The sequence below is a fragment of the Piliocolobus tephrosceles genome, chromosome 1 (assembly GCF_002776525.5).
Source record: "Piliocolobus tephrosceles isolate RC106 chromosome 1, ASM277652v3, whole genome shotgun sequence".
NCBI lineage: Eukaryota > Metazoa > Chordata > Mammalia > Primates > Cercopithecidae > Piliocolobus > Piliocolobus tephrosceles.
The window spans coordinates 81,701,363-81,728,692 of record NC_045434.1 but is presented as its reverse complement, the minus strand read 5'-3'; the positions used below and the strand labels follow the sequence as shown (position 1 = coordinate 81,728,692).

General features: G+C 35.7%; 1 protein-coding gene across 1 annotated transcript in view; it reads right to left on the bottom strand.

The window, feature by feature from the left end:
* The window catches only part of DNAH14 (dynein axonemal heavy chain 14), a 628,991-nt gene that overhangs the window by 591,359 nt on the left and 10,302 nt on the right, over positions 1-27,330 (bottom strand). The window contains exons 4-7 of the mRNA XM_031935270.1: positions 25,052-25,182; positions 22,074-22,226; positions 20,789-20,904; positions 17,794-17,856 (exon numbers count right to left, since the gene is read on the bottom strand). Coding sequence (XP_031791130.1) covers positions 17,794-17,856; positions 20,789-20,904; positions 22,074-22,226; positions 25,052-25,182 — 463 coding nt within the window. The remainder of the gene's footprint in view (positions 1-17,793; positions 17,857-20,788; positions 20,905-22,073; positions 22,227-25,051; positions 25,183-27,330) is intronic.

The window sequence follows — 27,330 nt, the reverse complement described above, 5'->3', positions numbered from 1 at the left end:
GTCAAAAACTATAAAAAGAGATGAAAATGACATTAAATAATGATAAAGGGGTTAATTCATCAAGATGATATAACAATCATAACTACATACATACCCAACATTTGAGACCTTAAATATACCAAGCAAATATTAAAGAATTGAAAGGGAGAGATAGATTACAATACAATAATAGTAGGAGATATCAATAACCAATTTTCAACAATGGACAGATCATTCAGATAGAAAATTCATAAGAAAACATTGAACTTAACACTTTAGACCAAATGGACTTAATAGACAAATACAGAATATTGCATCTAACAGCAACAGAATACACATTGTTCTCAAGTGCACACAAAACATCCTCCAGGACAGATCACATGTTAGGCCACAAAACAAGTCTTAGCAATTTTAGGAGGACTGAAATGGTATCAATTATTTTTTCCAACTACTGTGGTATGAAACTAGGAATCAATAACAGGAGGAATTTTGGGTAATTAACAAATACATAGAAATCAAACAACATGTTCTTGCACAACAAATAAGCCAATGAAGAAATTAAAAATGAAATTTAAAAATATCTTGAAACAAACAAAAATAGAAATGCAACACACCAAAACTTATGGGATGCAGTAAAAGGAGTTCAAAGAAGGAAGTTTATAGCAATAAATGCTTACATCAAAAAAGTATACAGATCTCAAATAAACAATTTAATATTATGCCTTCAGAAACTATAAAGAAAACAAACTAAGCCCAAAATTAGCAGAAGGAAAGAAATAATAAAGACCAGAGTAGGAACAAATAAAACACAGTCTAGAAAAAATAATTTAAAAGATCAACTAAGAGTTTGGTTTCTTTTTTAAAGATAAAATTAGCTATACTAAGAAAAAAAAAGAGACAAAACTCAAAATCAAAAATGAGAGAGAAAACATTACAACTGATACCACAGAAATACAAAGGATCCTAAGAGGATGTTACGAACAATTACACACCAACAAACTGGATTACCTAGAAGAAATAAATAAATCTGAATCATCTGTCCATTGTTGAAAATTGGTTATTGATATCTCCTACTATTATTGTATTGTAATCTATCTCTCCCTTTCAATTCTTTAATATTTGCTTGGTATATTTAAGGTCTCAAATGTTGGGTATGTATGTAGTTATGATAAATAAATACATATCACCTACTAAGACTTAATCATGAAGAAACAGAAAATCTGAACAGACCAAAAATAAGAAAGACAACTGAATCAGTAACTAAATCTCCCATCAAAAAAAAGTGCAGGACCTGGTTGCTTCACAGCAGAACACTACCAAAAATTTAACGAACTAATACCAGTACCTCACAAACCCTTCCAAAAATTGAAAAGAAGGGAATGCCTCCAAACTCTTTTTATGAGGCCCAGCATTACCATGACACCAAAGCCAAACAAAAATATTACAGGAAAGAAAATTACAGGCCAGACCAATATCCTTAAATATGGATGTAAATATCTTAAACCAAATTCTAGCAAACCAAATTCAACAACACATTAAAAGGATTATTTACCAAAGTCAACTAGGATTTATCCCTGGGATGCAAGAATGGTTCAACATACACAAATCAATAAATGTGATACATCACATTAACAGAATGAAGGACAAAAACCGTATGATCATCTCATCAGGTGCAGAAAAGGCATTTAACAAAATTCAACACTCTTTCATGATAAAATCCTCAACAAATTAAGGATAGAAGGATTGTACCTCAACACATTTAAGGCCATATATAATGAGGCTGCAGCTAACACTATGCTTGTTGGTAAGCATAGTAAAAAATTGAAAGTACTTTCTGAGACGCAAAACAAGGATGTCCACTCTCACCACTTCTATTCAACATAGTAGTAGAAGTCCTTGTCTGAGCAGTTAAGGAAAAGAATTAAAAGACATCCTAATAAGAAAGAAAAAACTAAAATTGTTGCTGTATCCTGAAAACATGTTCTTAAATAAAGAAAAACCTAAAGATTCCATGAAGAAAATTTTAGAATAAACAAATACAGTAAAGGTGCAGAACACAAAATCACACACAAAAAATCAGTAGTGCTTCTATACTTTAATAATAAACCATCTAAAAAGACTCAAGGGAACAATTGCATTTAAATAGCCACACAAAAAATAATAAAATACTTAGGAATAAATTTAATCAATGAGGTGAAAGATCTATACACTGAAAACTATAAAATGTTAATAAAAGAAATGGAAGAAGACACAAATACATGAAAAAATATCCTGTGTTCATGGATTGGAAGAACTAATGTTGTTAAAATGTTTACAGATTCAATGCAATCACCATCAAAATACTAATGTTATTTTTACAGAAATTTTTTAAAATATTAAAATTCATATGAACCCACAAAACCTTGAATAGTCAAGGCAATCATGGGCAAAAAGAACACAGCAGGAGGCATCAGACTACCTAATTTTAAACTAAACCTTAAAGCTATAGCAATTAAAATAGCATGATATTGGCCAGAAAAAAAATCAGACATATATACCAATAAAACAGAAAGGGGAACCCAGAAATGAACCTATGCATGTATGACTGATTTTTGACAAAGTTGTCAAGAATACACAATGAATAAAGGATAGTCTCTTCAAAAAATAGTATTGAGGAAATTGGCCATCCATATGCAGAAGAATTAAATTGCAACCATGTCAAACCATCTCATTGTAGTTTTGATTTGCATTTCTCTAAAGATCAGTGATGTTGAGCTTTTTCATCTATGTTCATTGCAGCACTATTCAAAATAGAAGAGACATGGAATCAACCCAAATGTCCATCAATGATAGACTGGATAAAGAAAATGTGGTACATATACACCATGGAATACTATGCAGCCATAAAAAGGAACAATATCATGCCCTTTGCAGGGACATGGATGGAGCATATAGATACCCGTCTCTACTGGAAAAGAAAAAAAAAAAAAGGAAAGAAAAATACAAAAATTAGCCAGGTGTTGTCACAGACACCTGTAATCCCAGCTACTCAGGTGGCTGAGGCAGGAGAATCACTTGAACCTGGGAGGCAGAGGTTATAGTGAGCCGAGATCACACCACTGCACTCCAGCCTGGGTGACAAAGCAAGACTCCATCTCAAAAATAAAAACAAAAACAAATAACCCAATTAGAAAATGGGCCAAAGGCCTGAACAGACATTTCGCAAAAGGAGACATACAAATGGCCAACAGATGTATGAAAAAATGCTCAGCCAGGTGCCGTGGCTCACGCCCGTAATCCCAGCACTTTGGGAGGCCAAGGCAGGCAGATCACGAGGTCAGGAGATCGAGATCATTCTGGCTCATACAGTGAAAGCCTGTCTCTACTAAAAATACAAAAAAAAAAAAAAAAAAAATAGCCTGGTGTGGTGGCACATGCCTGTAGTCCCTGCTACTCGGGAGGCTGAGGCAGGAGAACTGCTTAAACCTGAGAGGCAGAGGTCACAGGGAGCTGAAATCGCGCCAGTGCACTCCAGCCTGGGCAACAGAGGAAGACTCCATCTCAAAAAACAAACAAAAAAAATGCTCAACATCACTAATCATTAGGGAAATGCAAATTAAAACCATAATGATCTAGCCAAAGTCCAGCCTATTAAAAAACACAATGAAATATCACCTCCGAAAGGCTAGTATCAAAAAAATGAAAAATAAACAACTGTTGGCAAGGATTTGGAGAAAAGGGAAGGTGAATACAATGTTGTGAGAATATAAATTAGTACAGCCATATGGAAAACTGTATGGAGGTTCCTCAAAAAACTAAAAATAAAGTCACCATATGATTCAACAATCCCACTTCTAAATATTTATCCAAAAGATTTGAAATAAGTATGTCAAAGAGATATCTGCACTCCCACATTCACTGCAGCACTATTCACAGCAGCCAGGTTATGGAATCAACCCAAGTGCCCATTAACAGATGGACAGATAAAGAAAATGTCATATCTATAGGCAACAGAATACTATTCAGAAAGAAATTCTGTCATATGACACAACATGGATAGAATCGAAGAACATTATGTTAAGTTAAATAAGCCAGGCACAAAAAACAAATGACACGTGTTCTCATAAGCAGAATCTCAGGCAATCAAACTGAAAAAAGCAGGGAGCAGGATGGTGTTTACCACAGGCTGAGGGTAGGGGAGATGGGGGAGATTATGGTCAAAAGATACAAAGCCTCAGATGGGAAGAATAAGTTGTTGTTTTGAGATCTATAGCATGGTGTGGTGAATATAGTTAATAATGGTGTGTACTATATATTTTGAAAGTGCTAAGAGTAAATTTCAAATGTTTTCACCACAAAAATATAAGTGTTTGAGGCGATAAATATGTTAACTAGCTTCATTTAATTATTCCACATTGTATTCATAAACTTTAACATCATTTTGTACCCTAACTATACACAACTATAATCTGTCAATGTAAAATAAAAGCAAATAAATATATAATATCATTTAAGTCAGAAAAAAAGAAAAATTAATACCAATTCTGCACAATCTCTCCTGGAAAACAGGAGGAAGAAGAAACACTTCCTAGTTCAGTTTATGAAGCTAGTAACATCCTGATATCAAAACCAGGCAAAGTTAAAAAAAAAAAAACAAAAACACTACAGACCATCATTCCTCATGCAAAGATCCGTAGCAAAATATTATCCAAGAAAATTCTCTAAAATATATAAAAAGAATTATGCATCCTGACCAACAGGGATTTATTCCAAGGATGCAAAGTTGGTTTTGTATCCAAAAATCTATCAATGTACTTTACCATATTAATAGACAAAAGAAGAAAACAATCACATGATCAAATAAATTTATACAGAAAAAAGCATGTGACAAAATTCAGCACACTTTTAGGATAAAAACTCTCAGAAAAATAGGAATGGAGAGAAACTGCCTCAACTTGACAAAGAGCATTTATTAAAAATCTATAGCTAACATTTTAATAGTGAAAGACTCAATCCTTTCCTTTAAGATAGGGAAAAAGTCAACAATGTCTATTCTTCACCACTCTTATTCGACATAATGCTGGAAGTTCCATCCATTATATAAGGCAAGAAGAGAAAATAAAGCCGTATAGATCAGAAAGGAAGAAATAAATTGTCCCTATTTACAATAACCAATTGTATAAATATAGATAACCAATATTCTATATAGAATATCCCAAAAAATATACAAAAAACTCCTAGAGCTATTAAGTGACTTCAACAAGGTTATAGCATGTAAGATCAATATATGAAAATCAATTTGTTTCTATATACTAGCAATGAAGGCATGAACATGTAAATTAAATACTCAATCCCATTTATAATTACTTGACATAAAATGAAATAGTTACAAATCTAACAAAACATTTCTGGTGATTAAATTTATGTGTGAACTTGAGTGAGCCAGCAGTTGCCCAGATTTTTATTTAAACATTATTTTGGATCTTTCTGAGGTATTTCTGGATGAGATTAGTATTTGAGTAGGTAAACTGAGTAAAACAGACTGCCCTCTCCAGAGGGGTTGGGCCTTGCTATGGTTTGAATGCTCCCTCGAAAACTCATGTTGTAATTTAATTACCACTGTGATGATATTAAAAGGTAGGACTATTAAGAGTGATTAGGTCATTAGGGCTCTGCCCTCATGAATGGATTAATGCCATTATTGAGGGAATGCATTATTACTGCTGGAGTAGGCTCCTGATAAAAAAGAAGAGTTCAGGCTGGGCACAGTGGATCACGCCTCTAATCCCAGTAATGGAAGACTGAGGCAGAAAGATAAGGAATTTCAGACCAGCCTGTGAAACATAGTGAGACTGTATCTCTAAAAATGCTTTTAAAAATCAGCCAGGCATGGTGGTACATGCCTGTAGTCTCAGCAACTTGGGAAGCTGAGGTGGGAGGAGGGCTTGTGTACAGGAGCGTGAGGCTACAGTGAGCTATGATCACAACACTGCACTCCAGCCTGGCTGACAGAGTGAGATCCTCCTAAAAATATATATTTGTAATAGAATGATTTATATTCCTTTGGGTATATACCCAATAATGGAATTGCTGGGTCAAATGGTATTTCTGGTTCTAGAGCTTTGAGGACTCACCACACCATCTCCCACAATGGTTGAACTAATTCACATTCCCACCAACAGTATAAAAGTGTTCTTATTTCCCCACAGCCTTTCCAGCATCCATCGTTTCTTGACTTTTTAATAATCGCCATTCTAACTGGCGTGAGATGTGGTTTTGATTTGCATTTCTCTAATGTTCAGTGATGTTGAGCTTTTTCATGTATGGTTCACTACAGCACTATTCACAATAGCAAAGACATGGAATCAACCCAAATATCCCTTAATGATAGACTGGATAAAGGAAACGTGGTACATATATACCATGGAATACTTTGCAGCCATTAAAAGGAACAAGATCATATCTTTTGCAGGGATATAGATGGAGCTGGAAACCATTATCCTCAGCAAACTAACGCAGGAAAAAAACCAAACACCGCATGTTCTCACTTATAAGTGGGAGTTGAACAATGAGAACGCGTGGACACAGAGAGGGAAACAACACACACTGGGGCCTGCTTAGAGGTGGAGTTGGGGGAGGGAGAGCATTAGGAAAAATAGCCAATGCATGCTGGGCTTAATACCTAGGTGGTAGGTTCATAGGTGCAGCAAACCACCATGGCACACATTTACCTATGTAACAAACCTGCACATCCTGCACATGTACCCCAGAACTTAGCTCACACCTGTAATCCTACCACTTTGGGAAGCCGAGGGAGGTGGATCACAAGGTTGGGAGTTCAAGACCAGCCTGGCCAACATAGTGAAACCCCATCTCTACTAAAAATACAAAAACTTAGCTGGGCATGGTGGTGGACACCTGTAATCCTAGCTATTCAGGAAGCTGAGGCAGGAGAATCGCTTAATCCCAGGAGGCGGAGGTTGCAGCGAGCCAAGATTGCACCACTACATACCAGCCTGGGTGACAGTGCAAGACTCCATCTCAAAAAAAAAAAAAAATTTAAATAACTAAAATAAAATAAAATAAAGCAAAATAATTCAACATGATTTCCTCTGTCTCACAAGCTTGCTTGCTTGCCCTTCTGCCTTCCACCTTCTTTCATGGAACGACCCAGTACAAAGGCCCTAACCAGATGCCAGTTGTCAAGTTCTTGAACTTCCCAGCCCTCCAGACCCATAAGACAAATATGCTTCTTTTTCTCCACAAATGATCCAGTCTACAGTATTTGCTATAGCAATACAAAATGAACTGAGACAGGCCTCATCCAATTCATTGAGGCCTGAATAAAACAAAAATACTGAGTAAGAGACAATTCTGTCTCTCTCTTCCTATCCTCAAGCTGACACAATGGCTTTCTCCTGCTGTTGGATTTGAACCCGGACTGGAACTTAAATCACTGTCTCTCTTGGTTTTTAGGCCTTTGGAGTCAGACTAGAAGGGGAATTATACTATACCATCAGATCTCCTGGGACTCTAGTTTACCAACTACAGGTCTCAGGTCTCTCTCTCTCTCTGTCTCTCTCTCTCTCTCTCTTTCTCTCTCTCTCTCTCCCCACATATATTTGTAGCTATTATAAATGGGACTACTTTCTTGATCTCTTTTTCAGATTATTCGCCGTTGGCATATAGAAATACTACTGATTTTTGTATGTTCATTTTGTATCCCGTAACATTACTGAATTTGTTTATCAATTCAAATAGGTTTTTAGCAGAATCCTTAGGTTTTTCCAAATACAAGATCCTATCATCTGCAAACAAGGATCATTTGATTTTTTACTTTCCAATTTGGATAACCTTTATTTCTTTCTCTTGTCTGAGTACTCCAGCTAGGACTTCCAGTACTAGTTTGATGGGCATCTTTGTACTCCATATCTTAGAGGAAAGAATTCCAATTGTTCCACATTCAGTACAATAATGCTAGCTGTGAATCTGTCATATATGGCTTTTATTATGTTGAGGTATGTTCCCTTTTATAGCCAGTTTTTAGGAATTTTTGTCATGAAAGGATGTTAGATTTTATCAAATGCTTTTTCAGCATCAATTGAAATGATCATATGGTTTTTGTCCTTCATACTGCTGATATAATGTTACACATTGATTGCTTTGCATATCAATCAATATGCAAATGTTGCAAATGCAAATGTTGATATGTTCAACTATCCTTGCATCCCTGGGATAAATTCCATTTGGTCATGATGAACAAACTTTTTAACATGCTGTTGAATTTAGTTTGCTAGTACTTTGTTGAGGATTTTTGCATCTTTTTTTTAGGGATATTGGCCTGTAGTTTTCTCTCTTTTTTGTTTTTTTAAACAGCCTTTGTCTGGTTTTGGTATCAGGATAATACTGTCCTCATACAATGAGTCTGGAAATATTCCCAACTACTCTATTTTTCAGAAGAGTTTGAGTAGGATTGCTATAGTTCTTCTTTAAATGTTTGCAAAATTCAGAAGAAGCCATCAGGTCCTAAGGTTTTCTTTGCCGGGAGACTTTTTTTGTTACAGCTTTGATCTTGTTACTTGTTACTGGTATTTTCAGGTGTGCTCTGGGTTATACCTCCTTGGTGGTCCATAACCTTCTTGTACTTGAATATTAATATCCTTCCCTAGGTTTGGGAAGTTCTCTGTTATTATTCCTTTGAATAAACTTTCTACCCCTAACTCTTTTTTAACCTCTTTAAGGTCAATAACTCTTAGATTCGCCCTTTTGAGGCTATTTTCTAGATTTCGTAGGCATGCTTCATTCTTTTTTATTCTTTTTTATTTTCTCTGTGTATTTTCAAATAGGCTGTCTTCAAGTTCACCAATTCTTTCTTCTGCTTGATTAATTCTGCTATTAAGAGACTCATGCATTGTTCAGTAGATCAATTGCATTTTTCATCTCCAGAATTTCTGCTTCTTTTTGATTATTTCAATTTGTTGTTAAGTTTACCTGATTGCTTAATTCCTTCTCTGTGTTATCTTGAATTTCTTTGAGCTTACTCAATACAGCTAATTTTTAAATTCTATTTTTCGATGTTATTGGGGTACAGGTGGTATCTGGTTACACGAGTAAATTCTTTAGTGGAGATCTGTGAGAACCTGGTGCACCCATTGCCTGAGCAGTATACACTGCACCATATTTGTTGTCTTTTACCCCTCGCCCCCACCCAGCTGTTCCCCCCAAGTCCCCAAAGTCCACTATATCATTCTTATGCTTTTGCGTCCTCATAGCTTAGCTCCCACATATCAGTGAGAATATACTATATTTAGTTTTCCATTCCTGAGTTACTTCACTTAGAATAACAGTCTCTAATCTCATCCAGGTCATTGCAAATGCTCTTAATTCATTCCTTTTTATGGCTGAGTAGTATTCCATCATATATATACCAGAGTTTCTTTATATACTTAACTGTTTGATGGGCATTTGGGTTGGTTCCACGATTTTGTTATTGTGAATTGTGCTGCTATAAATGTGCATGTGCAAGTATCTTTTTTGAATAGTAACTTCTTCTCCTCTGGGTAGATACCCAGTAGTGGGATTGCTGGATCAAAATGATAGTTCTACTTTTAGTTTTTTAAGGAATCTCCACACTGCTTTCTATAGCAGCCGTACTAGTTTACATTCCCACCAGCAGTGTAGAAGTGTCCCCTGATTGGTGCATCCATGCCAACATCTATTATTTTTTGATTTTTTGATTGTGGCCATTCTTACAGGAGTAAGGTGGTATTGCATTGTGGTTTTGATTTGCATTTCCCTGATCATTAGTGATATTGAGCATTTTGCCATATATTTGTTAGCCATTTGTATATCTTATTTTGAGAATTTTCTATGTATGTCCTTAGCCCACTTTTTGATGGGATTGTTTTTTCTCTTACTGATTTGTTGGAATTCATTGTAGATTCTGGATATTAGTCCTTTGTCAGCCCACTTTTTGATGGGACTGTTTTTTTCTTACTGATTAGTTTGAGTTCATTGTAGATTCTGGATATTAGTTCTTTGTCAGATGTATAGATTGTAAAGATTTTCTCCCATTCTGTGGATTGTCTGTTTGCTGACTATTCCTTTTGGTGTGCAAAAGCTCTTTCGTTTAATTAAGTCCCACCTATTTATCTTTGTTTTTATTGCCGTTGCTTTTGTGTTTTTGGTCATGAAATCCTTGCCTAAGCCAGTAGCTAGAAAGGTTTTTCCAATGTTATCTTCTAGAATTTTTATAGTTTCAGGTATTAGGTTGAAGTTCTTAATCCATCTTGAGCCAATTTTTGTATAAGAGATGAGGAACCAGTTTCATTCTCCTACACGTGGCTAGCCAATTATCCCAGCACCATTTGTTGAAAAGGGAGTCCTTTCCCCACTTTATGTTTTTGTTTGCTTTGTCAAAGATCAGTTGGTGTTAAGTATTTGGGTTTATTTCTAGGTTCTCTTTTCTGTTTCATTGGTCTATGTGTCTATTTTTTTTTTTTTTTTTACCAGTACCATGCTGTTTTGGCCTTATGGTATAGTCTGAAATCAGGTAGTGTGATGCCTCCAGGTTTGTTCTTTTTGCTTAGTCTTGCTTTGGTTATGCAGGCTCTTTTTTGGTTCCATATGAATTTTAGAATTGTTTTTCCTAAATCTGTGAAGAATGATGGTGGTGGTATTTTGATGGGTATTGTGTTGAATTTGTAGATTGCTTTTGGCAGTATGGTCATTTTCACAATATTGATTCTACCCATCCATAAGCATGGGATGTGTTTCCAATTGTTTGTGTTATCTGTGACTTCTTTTAGCAGTGTTTTGCAGTTTTCCTTGTAAAGGTCTTTCCACTCCTTTGTTAGGTATATTCATAAGTTTTTTTTTTTTTAGCTATTGTAAAACGGGTTGAGATCTCGATTTGATTCTTTGCTTGGTCACTGCTAGTGTACAGAAAAGCTACTGATTTGTGTATATTAATATTGTATCTGGAAACTTTGCTGAATACTTTCATCAGTTCTAGGAGCTTTCTGGAGGAGTACTCAGGGTTTTCAAGGTAAACGGTCACACTGTCAGCAAACAGGGACAGTTTGACTTCCTCTTTATCAATTCGGATGCACTTTATCTCTTTCTCTTGTTGGACTGCTCTGGCTAAGACCTCCAGTACTAAGTTGGAGAGGAGTAATAAGAGTGGGCATCCTTGTCTTGTTCTCGTTCTCAGGGGGAATGCTTTCAACTTTTCCCCATTCAGTATTATGTTGGCTGCAAGTTTGTCATAGATGGCTTTTATTACACTAAGGTATATCCCTGTATGCCGATTTTGCTGACGGTTTCGATCATAACTTCACCTAACACATAAGGAATCACATAAACTTAAAGGGGTGGAAAAGGGCATTTCATGCAAATTGTCACCAAAAGTGAGCAGGGGTAGCTATTCTTATATCAGACAAAACAAACTTAAAAGCAACAGCAGTTAAAAGAGACAAAGAGGGACATTATATAATGGGAAAAGGCCTCATCTAACAGGAAAACATCACAATCCTAAACATATATGCACCTAACACTAGAGCTTGCAAGTTTATAAAACAATTACTAATAAACCTAAGAAATGAGATAGACAGCAACACAATAATAGTGGAGGACTTCAATATCCCACTGACAGCACTAGACAGGTAATCAAAACAGAAAGTCAACAAAGAAATAATGGATTTAAACTATACCTTGGAACAAATAGACTTAACAGATATATACGGAATATTTCACTCAACAACCACAGAACACACATTCTATTCAACAGCCCATGGAACTTTCTCCAAGATAGACCACATGATAGGCCACAAAACGAGCCTCAATAAATTTAGGAAAACTGAAATTCTATCAACCACTTTCTCACACCATGCTGGAATAAAACTGGAAATCAACTCCAAAAGGAACCCTCAAAATCATGCAAATACATGGAAATTAAATAACCTGGTCTTGAATGAGTATTGGGTCAAAAATGAAATCAAAATGGAAATTTAAAAATTCTTCAAACTGAATGACAATAATAACACAACCTATCAAAACCTCTGGGATGTAGCTAAGGTGGTGCTAAAAGGAACATTTGTAGCTCTAAATGACTACATCAAAAAGTCTGAAAGAGCACAAACAGACCATCTAAGGTCACGCCACAAAGAACTAGAGAAACAAGAGCAAACCAAACCCAAACCCAGCATGTTGCATTTTTCCTTACACGGGGCACCAGTTGGGTATTGCTCCTCACAAGAGTGCATTAGCAGACCCTGACTCAAATGCCAGATGGATAAAATGTGCACTGACACAGAGATATTCTGCTTTGCCAGTCCAGTTGAGTGTTCGACCGCCTGCACACCAAGAGAGGTTTGTCACTGAGGCCGGCACTAAGCAGCTTGCACTCCACGCATTTATTTAGTATACAATTAATAGAAGCTCTGAGTCAACACACTTGTGGATAATTAACATGATTAAGAGAGTAGTTCTACAAATGATTAAAGCTCAGGTACTGGCGGTCTAAAGTAAATATCATGAGGGGGCAATACCCCTAGTTGACCTCCCTCCTGAGAGGGCCATTTGGCTCAAAGTTTAGTTAATGGAGGTAGGGTAAACAGACTTAACTGGGGAAGCCTCTTTTGTCCCTAGTATTTACCCTATGACCTAATGCTCTAAGGTAAAAACTGGCTGCCTTCAGCCTGTTCAATAATTACAAGCTATGTAAGCTTTCGGCCTTCCAAAAGGTTTGTGACTATTCCCTATAACTTTCCCTAATATTTCCCTTTAATATTTCTGCCACAATCCTGCATGAATCCCAACACCATGGCACGAAGAAAGGAAAAACCAAGATCAGAGCAGAACTAAATGGAAAGGAAAAACCAAGATCAGAGCAGAACTAAGGACAGAAGAAAGGAAAAACCAAGATCAGAGCAGAAGAAAGGAAAAACCAAGATCAGAGCAGAACTAAATGACACTGAAACAAACAAACTAAAAATACAAAAGATAAATGAAACAAAAAGTTGGTTCTTTGAAAAGATAAATAAGATTGATAGACCATTAGCAAGTTTAACCAAGAAAAGAAGAGAGAAAATCCTTTATCCATATAATCTAGAAAACCTAGAAGAGATGGGTAAATTCCTGGAAAAATACAACCCTCCTAGCTTAAATCAGGAAGAATTAGATACCCTAAACAGACCAATAACAAGCAGCGAGACGGAAATGGTAATTTAAAAATTACCAACAAAAAAAAAGTCCAGGACCAGACAGATTCACAGCAGAATGCTACCAGACATTCAAAGAAGAATTGATACCAATCCTTTTGACACTATTCCACAAGACAGGGAAAGAAGGAACCCTCCCTAATTCATGCTATGAAGCCAGCATCACCCTAATTCCAAAACCAAGAAAAGACACAACCAAAAGAGAAAACTACAGACTGATATCCTTGATGAACATAATGCTAACATCCTTAACAATATACTAGCTAACTGAATCCAATAACATATCAAACAGATGATCCACCATGATCAAGTGGGTTTCTTACCAGGGATGCAGGGACAGTTTAACATACGCAAGTCAATAAATGCGATTCACCACATAAACGGAATTAAAAACAAAAATCACATGATCATCTCAATAGATGCAGAAAAAGCATTCAACAATATCCAATAGACCTATTTTATTTTTTTAATTTATACTTTAAGTTCTGGGATACATGTGCAGAACATGCAGGTTTGTTACATAGGTATACTCGTGCCATGGTGGTTTGCTGCACCCATCAACCTGTCATCTACATGAGGCATTTCTCCTAATGCTATCCCTCCCCTAGCCCCCCACGTGGAGCTGGGGGTGGGATGACACAAGCCCCACTGTGGCCACCACCACTGGGATTGCACTGGGTCAGATGTATGTTCACTCAAGGACCTAAGACTCTTCAATCAGTAGCTGGCAAATCCAGCCAGCTTGTGTCCTTCTGGTTAAACCTGAAGCCAACAAGCCTGGGTCTCACCAAAGCCTTGTAACCACTACTTGGCTACTGCCTATGTTCACACAAGAACCTAGGGCTCTACAATCAGCAGGTGGCAAAGCCTACCAGGCTTGCGTCCTTCCCTTAATGGCAGTGAGTTCCCCCAAGCCCCAGATAGGTCCAGAGATGCTGTCTGGGAGCCAAGAACTGGAGTCCAAACCCTTAGAAATTGACGTGATGCTCTATACTACCGCAACTGCACTGGCTCTCAAACCACAAGACAAAGTCCTTCCTATTCTTCCCTCCTCTTTCCAGAAGCAGAGGAAATCCCCGTGGCCACCACCATAGGCCCATAGGGAGTACTTCCAGGCTACCACTCATGTTTCTCAAGGGCTTTTCAGTCAGCTTGTGGTGAAAGTGCCAGGCTTGGCACTCACCCTTCAGGGCAGTGTGCTCTCCTCTGCCCCACCGCAGGTCCAGAAATGCCATCCAAGAATCAAGGCCTGGAATCGGGGACACCAAGGTATTCCATCCCACTGTGGCCAAGACAGTACTTAAGGTACAAGACAAAATCCCCTTTACTTTTCCCTCTGCTTTTCTTAAGAAGGAGTCTCACTATAGCCACCACAGCTGTGAATGTGCTGGGTCTCACCTGAAGCCAGCATGCCACAGAGTCTCACCCAAGGCCACTGTGTACTACCTGGTTAACACTGCTGGTCATTCAGGGCCCAAGGGCTCTTTAGTCAGCAGATTATGAATCTTGCCAAAACTGGGTTCTTCCCTTCACAGCAGTGGGTTCACTTCTAGCCCAGGGTATGTCTATAAATGTCTGGGATCTAGGACCTGGAATGGGGACCTGATGACTGCCTGGTACCCTCTCCTACTGTGGCTGAGCTGATCTCTAAGATGCAAGACAAAGTCAAAGTCCTCTTTAGTCTTACCTCTCCTCTCCTCTCCTCAACAAAAGAAAGGAGTGACTTTCTTTGCTGTGAGGTGTGCTGCCTGGGGTTAGGGGATGTAGGTGCAAGCACTCCTTAGCCTTTCCAGCTGATGTCTCACTAGGTTGGGGCCCCCCACATCCACTGGCTCCAAGCCCAAAACAGCAGTAGGACTTGTTCAAGAATTGTGGTCCTTGTGGCCTACATTGCCTTTCAACTTTATTGAGGACCACATAGCACTTTAGTCTGCAGTGGTGAGGCTTGGTGGAACTCAAGTTCCAACCACTGGGATGGGCGATTCTAATCTGGCTAGAACTGGTCTAAATTCTCCCTCTGTGGGTGACTGTCAGTTGAGTTCAGCTGGGTTTTGATTTCTGCTGTGACAGGGCAGCAATGAGTTCAATTAACAGTCCCACAAGCATTACACTCTCCCTCCTCTAAGTGCTCAGATTATGTCTCCCCACCACACAGCCACTGCCATGGCATGGGGGAAGGATGCGATCAGTGATTCAAGACTGTTGCCTTCCCTCTTGAGTGCCTCTTTCAGCAATACAAAGTTAAAACCAGGTATTGTGGTTGCTCACCTGAGTTTTGGTTATGAAGATGGTTTTTTTGTGTAGATAGCCGTCACATTTGGTGTTCCTGCATGAGGTATGATCAGTGGAGGATTCTATTCTGCCATCTTGCCCCACCCTTAATCCAAATAATTGTGATATTTTAATAAATATACACAATGTGTTAGTAAATCAGGATAATTAGCATATTCATCACCTCAAACCTTTATCAGTTCTTTGACTTGGTAACATTCAATATCCTCTTTTTTAAGAGCCAGCCACAGTGACTAATGCCTATAATCCCAGTACTTCGGGAGGTCAAAGTGGGAAGACTACTTGAAGCCAGGAGTTGGTGACCAGCCTGGGCAACATAGTGAGTCCCCATCTCTACAAAATAAAAATAAAACATAGCTGGGCATGGTGGTGCATGCGTGTAGCCCCAGGTATTTGGGAGGCTGAGGTGGGAGGACTGCTAGAGCCCAGGAGTTTGATGCTGTAGTGAGCTATGATCACATGACTGTACTGCAGCCTGGGCAAGAGTTGAGACTGTCTCTAAAAAAAGGAAACAACAATAAAATACAAAATCTTCTCTTCTAACTATTTGAAAAAATTTAATGAATTATTGTTTACCACAGTTACCCTACAAAGCTATAGAACACTAGAACTTATTCCTCCCATCTAGCTATTAACCAGCCTCTCTCTATCCTCCCCTCCCCAACACCCTTCTCATCATCTAATAACTACAGTTCTACTCTCTACTTCTATGAGCTCAAATATTTTAGCTCCCACATATGAGGACAAGAGATATTTATCCTTCCATGCCTGACTTATTTAACTTAACATAATGTCCTCCAAGCTTATCCATGTTGCCATAAATGACATAAATGACAGAATTTTATTCTTTTTTTTCTGGCTGGTTTTCTATTTTGTGTATATATACATTGTCTTCATTCATCTGTTGATGGACTTTTAGATTGATTCCTATCTTGGCTGTTGTGAACAGTGCTGCAGTAAACATGGGGATGCAGGTGTCTCTTCAATATACGTACGGATTTCCTTCCTTCACATAAATACCCAGTAGTGGGATTGTTGGCTTGTATGATAGCTCTATTTTCAGTTTTCTGAGAAACCTCCATACTGTTTTTTCATATGGTTGTGCTAATTTACATTCCCACCAATAGTGTATAAGAGCTATCTTTTCTGCATATCCTCATCAGCATTTATTTTTTGTCTTTTTGATGACAGCCATTCTATCTGGGGTGAGGTGATATCTCATTGTGGTTTTCATTTGCATTGCCCTGATGATTGGGGATGTTGAGCATCTTTTCATATACCTGTTGGCCATTTGTATTCCTTCTTTTGAGAAATGTCTATTCTGATCCTTTGCCCATTTTTAAATCAGATTATTTATTTTTTACTGTTGAGTTCCCTGTATATTCTGCATATTAATCCCTTAGAGAATGAACAGTTGGCAAATATTTTCGCCCATTCTGCAGGCTGTCTCTTCACCCTGTGGATTATTTCCTTTGCTGTGCAGACACAGCATTCTTTTCTTGAAAACCATTTAATTGAGGTATGATTGACATGCAAAAAGCTGTACCTATTTAATGTATACAATTGGTGCATGTGGAGATAAGTATACATCTGTGAACAATCTATGCCATAAACTGTCACCTCCAAAAGTTTCCTTCCCTCCTCTTGATTTATTGTTATTTATCATAAGAACATTCTTGAAAAGATAAAATTACAGAAATGGCTAACTGATTAGCGGTTGCCACAGGTCAAGGAGGGAGCAGGAATAGGAGGGAGGGAGGTATAGCTATAAAAGGCCAACACAAGGGATCCTGTGGTGATAGAAGTGTTCTATATATTGATTATATATCATTGTCAATGCCCTGGCTGTCATAATAGACTGTAGTTTTGCAACATTTGGGAGGGAAACTGGGTAAAAGGTACATGGGATATCTCTATTATTTCTTACAACTGCATCTCAATCCACAATTATCTCAAAATAAAAAGTTTAATAAAAACAATTTTAAAAAACATTTGGCTGTTGGAGATCTCACAAAATAAGATTACTGTCATCTACTTTAAATTACTTAATTATTCTTCTTCCTGGAAGCAAGAAGTTAGATAAAGTGACCAAGGGAACTCATCAAGGTTTTCCATAGCTCTATGACCATAGAATGGTATACTGCAAAATACAGTGTTTAATAGTCTTTAAAAAATAAAAATGGGTTAAGTTTCATCATAAAGCAATGGAATGTGACTTTCTAATCACTGAATGAAAATGAAATTATATCTGTTTCCACACTACATATAAAACATATAGCTTCCTTTTGAAATTTTTATAAATATATTGCATATCAAAACTTACCTGCTCTTCTCTGTCTTAATTCTTTTAACATTCAGTTTCCAGGTGACAAATGCTTTATTCATTCTGAAAGGAAAAATGCTTCTTATATTCCATATCCATAAACCATTTATATGGAATAAATTTAGTAAAAGCTTAGTAATATCAGAATATTCTCTAGAACATGTTTCATTCATCCTGAGTCACCTAAAGTAAATGCTAAACCATATAAATTTTCTCCCAAACTATCAGCAGAATATAGAGCAAAAGGTAAATGTAAATGAAAGTCCTTATAATTCTCACAGATGCAGGATTCACTTAGCTGCAACATTCCAATAAATATTAAAAATGATTTTTAAAATATTGTTTTCCTTTATATGTTTATTGGCTTACTTTGAAAAGAGACTTCATATTTCAAGAAAAGTCAAGATTCAATTTTCAGTGATAATGAAAAGGTACACTGATAAAAAGTCTGTATAGTGGTAAGTAAAAAATTAAGGTAATGTATGTCATTTTGATATTATTTAATATTTATGTAAAAAATGCACTTGTAATTTTTAAAACTCAAAGAACCTACATGAGAAGGAATTGGAAAGTTTCCCTGGTTATGATTCATCATCAATAATTATCATGCATTCTGAAAAAGACATGCCAACTGTTTCTGCAAATCTCTCTCAACTCTAAATGAATATTGCCACCTATATTATGCACGTGTCTAATGCAGTATCACAATCGCTTCCTTGGTAGCCTTTGCATCTAGAGGAAAACAACCACCTTTAAATAAACACTGAGATGTGATACTTGTTTGCCAATATGAGATTACATATGTAGCTGGTGAGAGCTAGTGTGTAGCAGAAAATCGTGGGGATAGGGGTGTGTCTGAGAAGCCAACCAAACAGCCAATCTTAGTGATGACGTTGGCTAATTTTGAATCAAAGAAGGCTGAAAGGGGCCTGGAGCCATCCAAGCAGTTCAAAGAGAATCCCATGATATCCTTCAAACAGGCTCACTAGAGGCCTTGAAAATCAGGACTGCCTCAATCAAAATCTAGTACCTTGACCTTAAATCCAGTTCCAAAGAAGCACTCCACATAAGTTACTATTTCACTTTAATCCAAATCCATAGAGTCATGGTATCTCAGAACCCTAGAAGATCCCTGAAAATCCTTAAGAATCAGAGGGGAATCCAACGGTATAAGGCGTATCTGCACCAGGTCACAAAAACTAATATACCAGAAAAGTTTCATGAGGTAAAACAATGATGCTGGTGGTCTAACCACCCCTGTACTGGCATCACCAGCTTAAGTTGTTAACATTTCATCTTTATCTCATTTTTCTATTTGAAATATTACCTTTTACAATATTGTGATCTAAGAAAAACTATGAAAATATTAAAAATAAAATTTAAAATTAAGTAAGTATATTAAGTATATATAAAATTAAGTACAAACTAAGTAAATATAAAATTTATTTTTTTCTTAACATGAATAATGAAAATGAATCATTTTGACTATAGACTTTGATACCAAATGTCATGTAAAATGTCTTGTCCCAGTTGCAGTTGAACTTAAAAAGTTTAATAAATAATAACTATTTAGAGCAGAGCAGACCCTGAGGATGTATCAGAAGGCAAGGATAACAGTGGAAAGTCTGACACTGACAGAGTTTCAAATAAAAAGATACAGAAAATATCACTTTGGATAATATCTTAAATTCATAACCCAGAATCAAAAACCTATCTAGCCCCAATTCTAGCTCCTAAATTACTGGGATGCAATTATCACCTATCTTTGACGAGAAACTTAGAACTGTTACTCAGTCACCTACACTACATGTGACAGGTCCCAGAAAATAACAGAACCAGCTTCATTTCCTACTAACTTCATTCCAGGAACACCACTTCTACTGTCAAATCCATACTAAACTAGTTTCTGCTTCACAACTTTGAAACTTGCATCTTCTGGAGCTCCCACACAGCTGCCTAGTTTTCATCATTTAGGTCTCTGCTTCAATGCCACATCTCTGACCATCCTATCTAAAGAACCAATGCACACACACACGTCTCTAATTCTCTGTTTTATTATATTTCTAGGCCTCGTCACGATCTGAAATTATTTATTTACCTATTATTATCTATCTCCTTCCATTAGAATATAAGTTCTATAGGAACAGAAACCTTGTATATTTTTTCACAGTTCTGTCTCCAGTTCTTACACATGTGAAACAGAATAGGTACACAATAACATTTATTTAATAATTAATTTCTCTGTCACAAAATCCTTCTTCTCTTACAAAATAAAAAAAAAGTTTCTCAGGTCCTTAGTTATTCAAGCTATTTACATATTAAATATACAATTTAAAATATTATTTATCTGTTTTCCTAGTCCCCAGCAGACAAGAACATATCACAAGAAAAAGCAGACATTAGAGAAGATTACAGTATACATCTACCAGACAAAATATGTTAATGATTATTTATGTTACTGATAAAGCTTCTTGTCAACAGTAGACTATTAGTATTAATAGAAAAGTTTGGGTAGAGTCAGAAGTTATACTCAAATTTTGAACTGTGTAGGGGTTCAGGGCCCCTAACCCTTGCATTGTGGTAGAGTCAACTGTAGGGTGTATTTAAGTTTGCTTGACTATAAAATGTTTTTATAATATTTATCCAAAAAGACTAAAATTAAGAGTTTTAATACTGAAAAGAGTAAACTTCCTTCACCTAAAAAATTTTTATGGAACATCCCATCCCTCTGTAACTTACGGCATTTCCTCGTAAGTTACAGGTAACAAATGCTTTATTAATTCTGAAAGGAAAAATGCTTCTTAAATGCCAAAATTATTGGCATTTCTTCATAAGTTACAGAGGAAATGGGGTGCTCCATAAAAATTTTTTAGATAAAGGAATTAGTACTATTTTCTACTGGTATTACTGTAGTAGAACCCACATGTCACTCAGGCAATTGCTCCTTCAACAGGATCAAACTACAAAGAACTGGTTTCATTTTTTTTCACCTCACCGGAAATCAGAAAATATCTTGAATTGACGTAATAAATAGTAATGTCTTCTTTCTGATAGCCATTCCAAAGTAGGTATGAGTTCTACTTCCTTTATACTACCAACGATATTAGTAACCTACAAAATAAAACACAAAAGCATTATTTTATTTATTTTAAAAATATGTACCATTTTCAAGAAATTAAGAAAGCCTGTATTTGGCTGATAACTTCTTGCCTTTATAACTAAGTTTTTTCCATGTATGACTCCTCAGCTATTTTATCTATACCCAAATTTGATTTCCCTCAACGCAGTGCTTCTACACTTGCTGTTTTCTAACGCTATTTCTTGTGCTCCAACAGAGAGAAACTTCCTCCTCACCCTGAGATAGTTTTCACAAATAGCTGTTCAAATTTGAGTCTCATAATTTTTACATTTTCTGTAAAAGTAGTATTTATGAACTTAATTTTAGCTACAGAGATGCGGTAGTCCAAAGTGGCTTATAATCTCACTACCCACATACCCTATATTGACATTCAAAAACTACATGCCCTTCATCAAGGAGTTCTCTCTCTTCCCATGAGTGCCCCTCCCCTATCTGAATGTCACCATTTAAAAAAAAATTTTATTCCAGAAATAAAAGTATGCATATTTTTATCAGCACATATGTATCTATGTGTATATTCATATATATATATAGAAGTTTTTCCTCCATTCTCACTTGATACTATTAGAGGTATTTCTGTATCTGTACATACAGATCTACCTCATACAAAGATGTGGTCTTGCCCATGCATAAAGTTCATTTTAGTTGGGAGGCTGGGAGGGCAGAAAAAGGCAGACAGATATTAAACAAATCATTAAAACAAGTAATTGTATATTTTCAACTTGTGATAAATATCAAAATGCTATATAAGAGTGTAAAAGGGGGATTTCTACATCTGGCAATAAAGTTTCTGACAAATGTGCCAATAAAGAATATTATTTTCTTTATTATTATAGTTTCCATTATGTTAGCAAATGCTTGTTTTGTAGTTCTTCCTTTAAAAATGTATTCCAAGTATTAACAAAGTATTTGATAGATGAAAAAATTTACTAAAGTTGAATCTCCAAACCTAAATCTCTACACAAAAGGAAAACCTTCACTATTAAATAACATTCTCCCAAGGAGATTCTTATATACAAACTGCTCCACAAATGACCAAGTATCTCTGAAACAGAAAGATAAATGTGTGCAATTAAATTCTACATTGGATAATATTTTTGTATGGTAATTCTGAAAGCTTAAAACACCCATTAAACATTACCTTTGAGATAAATGAAGCAGTAATAACCCAAAATTCTTTGCAATGTTTAGCGGTATGAGCCGATACTACCTGAAGATCATACGGATTGTAAAGGGCTTTAGGACTTATCCGAGGAAGGCAATATACAAATTCTCCATCATCTTCCAAAGGCTTCTGAGATTTAAAAAAGAAAAATAAACAAATTTAATTAATTTGACTAAATTAACAAAATTAATACAATGGCTGAACTGATTATCCACTAAATTGAAACAATTTAAACACAGATTAAAAATAAGAATACTATATTTGGAGAAAGCTAACATCAAATTGTGTCTAAACAATGTTCAACAAGATCAATCTTATGAAAGATTTAACATATTTAATTTTCATCTTTAAAAAAGGATTCTTAATTCAGAAAAAAATATCTATATGCTTAATAATACATGCTTACTAATCCAAAGAACTCAACGACATACCTTTTACATATATGCCATCTTCCAGTATTTGTCTGCCAACACCAGAAATCTTTTGGGCACATTAAATTTGTCATTTATTTTGATAATGATAGTGGTTTGGTATAAGATAAAAATAGCTATTATTTGTTAAGTAATAAATAATGAGTAATAACTCTTTCATATACATTATCTTTACAACCATAAGAGTTTAATCTATTAACTTTCACCTCTCAAATTTAAAGAAACTAAGGCTTGATATTTTTAATCTCACTAAACAATTGCAGAAATTAATACTTTGAGGGAACTGAGTGAGGTGGCTCATGTCTGTAATCTCAGCTACTCAGGAGGCTGAGGTGAGATCACTTGAGCCCAAGAGTTTGAAGCTGCAGGGAGCTTTACTCACACCATTGTGGCTTCAGCCTAGGTGACAGAGAAAGACCCTGTTTTTCAAATTTAAAAATATGAATATTTTGATAAGTTAGATAATTTGAGAAAAGTCACAAATTCAGGAAATGGTGAACTAGGGATGTGAATCCAGCCAAGTCTGACTCTAAACCCATATTCTAAGCTATTGCAATAAATTATAATGCCTCTCCCATACTTGGCATTAAAAAATCAGCCATTCCACATTAAGGAAAATTTTAAGTAAAATGTATTTATTTTAGCTTTAAAATAAAAGTTTCCTGAAACTTTTAACTTTTATTGATAAAAAATTCTAAAATCATAAGAAAACTTTAGCCTTTTCTGGATAATTAAATTTTACCATAAAAAAGCATTTAGTATTTAGTGATGTCCTCAGAAGCTATTTAATTGTGTAACTAAACGGTTTCCAATCATTGTGGTTTTAAATTCTGGATCCAGTTTTATACTTTTTAAAATTCTGTCTTCCTTGAAGATTACTTGTTTCTTCTCAATTATTTTAGCTGTTTCACCTTCTTACTTCAGCTTCTAATATAATCTATATTAAACCCTCAAAAACAAGTTTAAAAACTGCAAATAACAGGAAATAAATGAGCTCTAAATGATGACTTGCATAATGTATGACCTTTTTAATTGTTATTTGGCTATTTGAATCATTTATGTTCTAAATTAGGTTTCAAAACATTACTAAGAAACAAGATAGATACAAATCTTCCAAATGGATCATATATATAATTAAAAAATCAAATCATAAAAGCATAAAAATATGTTCCAATTAAATTATTTTTTCAACTAAAAACAAGTGTTTAATCATATTCTCAATCCTTTCTTCACACACAAATGAAATTCACTTTATTTGAGAGTCCAAGGAACCCATGTACAGCTATGGTTTTGTTTTGTTTTTAAACTACTGTGCCCACTACCTGCCAGGCACCACGGCATATATTTAATTTTCACAGTCCTCCATGGTAACTATTATTATCTCCATTTCAAGGTCAAAAAACTAAAGCTCAAGAGGTTAGGAACTTGACAACATGGTGAGTGTATAGGTTCAAAACTAGGTAAATCTGATTCAATTATACATGTACTTTCCTTCACATTGTTGCCTCTGAAAAATGATCAAAAGATGATTTATCTTCATGGTAACAGTGTAGAGCAGGGCAAAGGGCCTGTTTTTGTAAATAAAGTTTTATTGGAACACAGTCACATCCATTTATGTATGTATTATCTATCAATGCTTTGGTACTACAGTGACAGAGTTGAGTAGTTGCAAAATCTAAAGTATTTATTACCTGGTCCTCTTCAGAAAAAAATCTGCTGATCCTTGGTTGGGAGCAGTGGTTCTTAATTGTGCATTAGAATCGTGGAGAACTGAATAAAATACAGATTGCAAGGCTCTGCCTCCAAAGGTTTCTGATTCAGTGGGTCTAGGGTGTAGATAAGAATATGTATGTCTAATAAGTTCTAAGGTGATTCTAGTGTTGCTTGCCTGGGGACCACATTTTGAGAGTTCCCTTTCTAACAGTAGGGAGAGATGATCCCGTTCAATCTTAGAGCACCTGTAATAAATGAGTTCTCAGGATACAAACCTTAGTTCTTACCACAGCTTCTACCCTCTGGTCATGTGACCTTGGACAAGCTAAAATTTCTCTGAAGACAGAGGCTAATGGGTAAGAAAAAAATGAATAGCATAAGGAAACACAGACCAGATGAGATAGAAAATCAGGTACCAGGGAGTTAAGAGTGTGAGAAGAATAGAATGTTACATTACCTAACAATTTCTTCTTAAATCACAGAAAAAGTGATATCTAGAAACCAAACAGTAGATTCAAGTTTTAGGCAGAAGATACACCTTTCCTGGGGACTCACTCAGAGAAAGTGATGAGAGGGGACAAACACAAACATTTTGATGTGTTATAGACTTAAAGTTTATATGCTTGATCTATTCTCCATTTCTTAAATAAGTAAAACGAAATGATGTCAAATACTTTTGCATTTACCATGAAATAATCATAACTTGATATTAATGTAATGTTTGATTTTGACATAATATCTGAAATGAAATAAAAATATAATTTCAACATTGATTTTTAAAGATCAAAATTAAATAAAATAGAACAATACCTTTAAAGTAATCTTCTGAACTGCAATTTTGGAACTTCCATATTTCAAACTGTGCTGCGGTAATACAGTTTGCCAACCAAGCTTTTCTCGTAGCCTAATAATATTTCTTATCACATCATCATCTTTTGGTTCTGGTATAGAACAATTTAAAAATCCAATATAAGTGCAAATGTGGGCATCACTTAAGGATAATGCAAAATATTCCAAATATTTCTATATAGAGAAAAAATTTAAATGCTAACTTAAAGTATGCATAATGATTATATTATTAGAGGAGAAAATATAGCTTAAAATTCAGTTTTAACAGAAGTTGGAAAGAGGGAATAATATTTATCAATTTAAGAAAGACGTCACGAAAGACCTAATTCATAATTACACAGGTAGTAATAAGAGAAGAAACTAGGAACAGGAACTGGTTATAAGGCTTTTCTTAATAAATGCCTAAGCTGGGGGAGGGGAGGTTGGATCAGAAAAGCAGGGATGACAGCGTGGGATGGAAATATTTTTCCTAAGGATACTCATCCCACAGACACCTTTCAGATCATCTCTCGCTTAATCTCTTAGCCGACAACTGACAATCCTCTCCTTCTTGAAAGAGTCTCTTTTCTTGGCTTTTATTCACCATGCTATACAGGTTGTCCTGTTGGCCCTTAAACTTATTTTCTTGATAGAACAAATCTTGGAAAGAGAAGCATACAGAAAGCCATGCTAAGAAGTTATATTTCGGCCGGGCGCAGTGGCTCAAGCCTGTAATCCCAGCACTTTGGGAGGCCGAGACGGGCGGATATCGAGGTCAGGAGTTCGAGACCATCCTGGCTAACACAGTGAAACCACGTCTCTACTAAAATATACAAAAAACTAGCCAGGCGAGGTGGCAGGTGCCTGTAGTCCCAGCTACTCGGGAGGCTGAGGCAGGAGAATGGCATAAACCCAGGAGGCAGAGCTTGCAGTGAGCTGAGATCTGGCCACTGCACTCCAGCCTAGGCGACAGAGCGAGACTCCATCTCAAAAAAAAAAAAAAAAAAAAAAGAAGTTATATTTCTGGCCCTCTAGAAATTACAAACAGCATTGGACTAAAACAACTTCTTTTCTAAGGATTAAATGAGACTTGAGCTCTTGTATAAGACAGTATTATAACTAGGATGAGGCACTTGCATGACTCTAAGAGTGAGTCCCTCTTTACATTTTATGCCCTAGGTGAGGTATTGAAAATTAGTATTAAGGATATGGTACAACTGTGTATGTCTGACAAGAGGATAAGTAACATTATAGACCCAGATATAAAAATCTATACCTTCTAGAAATCAAAATAGTGTGGTATTGACATAGAAAAGCAAAGAAGTAGAACAAATTAGAGTTTCAAAATATAACTATGTATACAAGCCAATCTAATAAGTGAAAAAGATAATTCAAATCAACAGAAGAACGATTAACTATTCAATAAATCATAATGCAAAAGTGGTTAGCCATTTGAAATAAATATGCAGTTACATGCAAGCATAAATTATAGATGGATTAGAGCTGTAAATGTGGAAAAACAAATTATAGAAATACTAGAAGAAAATATGGCAGAATATGTTTATAAAACTCGGGTAGTGAAGGCTTCTTGAAAAAGAATCTAAGCATGTTAAAAGGAAAACAATGATAAATTTGACTTGCTCAATCTTAGCAACTTATATACAAGAAAAACCACCATACACAAAGTTAAAATATAATTAACACATTTTAAAAAGATGTTTATAACCTATATAACAGGCTAGAGATTACTATACCAAATATCTCAAGAATTCTTAACAATCAAAAAATAAACATTTTGATTAAAAGATGAACAAAAAATTTACAGGAAAAGATAAACAGCCCATAAACATATGGAAAAGTATTCAAACTCATTAGTAATCAGGGAATTGCAAATAAAATAAAAATGAAAACACATATCTCACTCAGACTGGCAAAAAATTTAAAATTGGAAGATATCAACTATTGGCAAGGGTATTCCCCTTGTGTAATATCGTGAAAGTATCATAAATTAGCATTTCCATTTTTGAGTGTGATTTGGCAGATTCAATAGATCTGACAAAGACTGTTCAAAAATGGAGACAATTTCAGCAAATAACCCTTTTTCAGAATAAATAGTAAAATATAAGGAAGGCATAACTTTCAAAAAGCTGGAAAGAAAACATCTTTCTAAAAAAGAGTTAGGTTAGTTCAGGACGGAATCAAGAATGCTTACTAAAAAGAAACAAAGTCAGGAGTCTGGCAAATTTTGGCTGGGTCCTCTG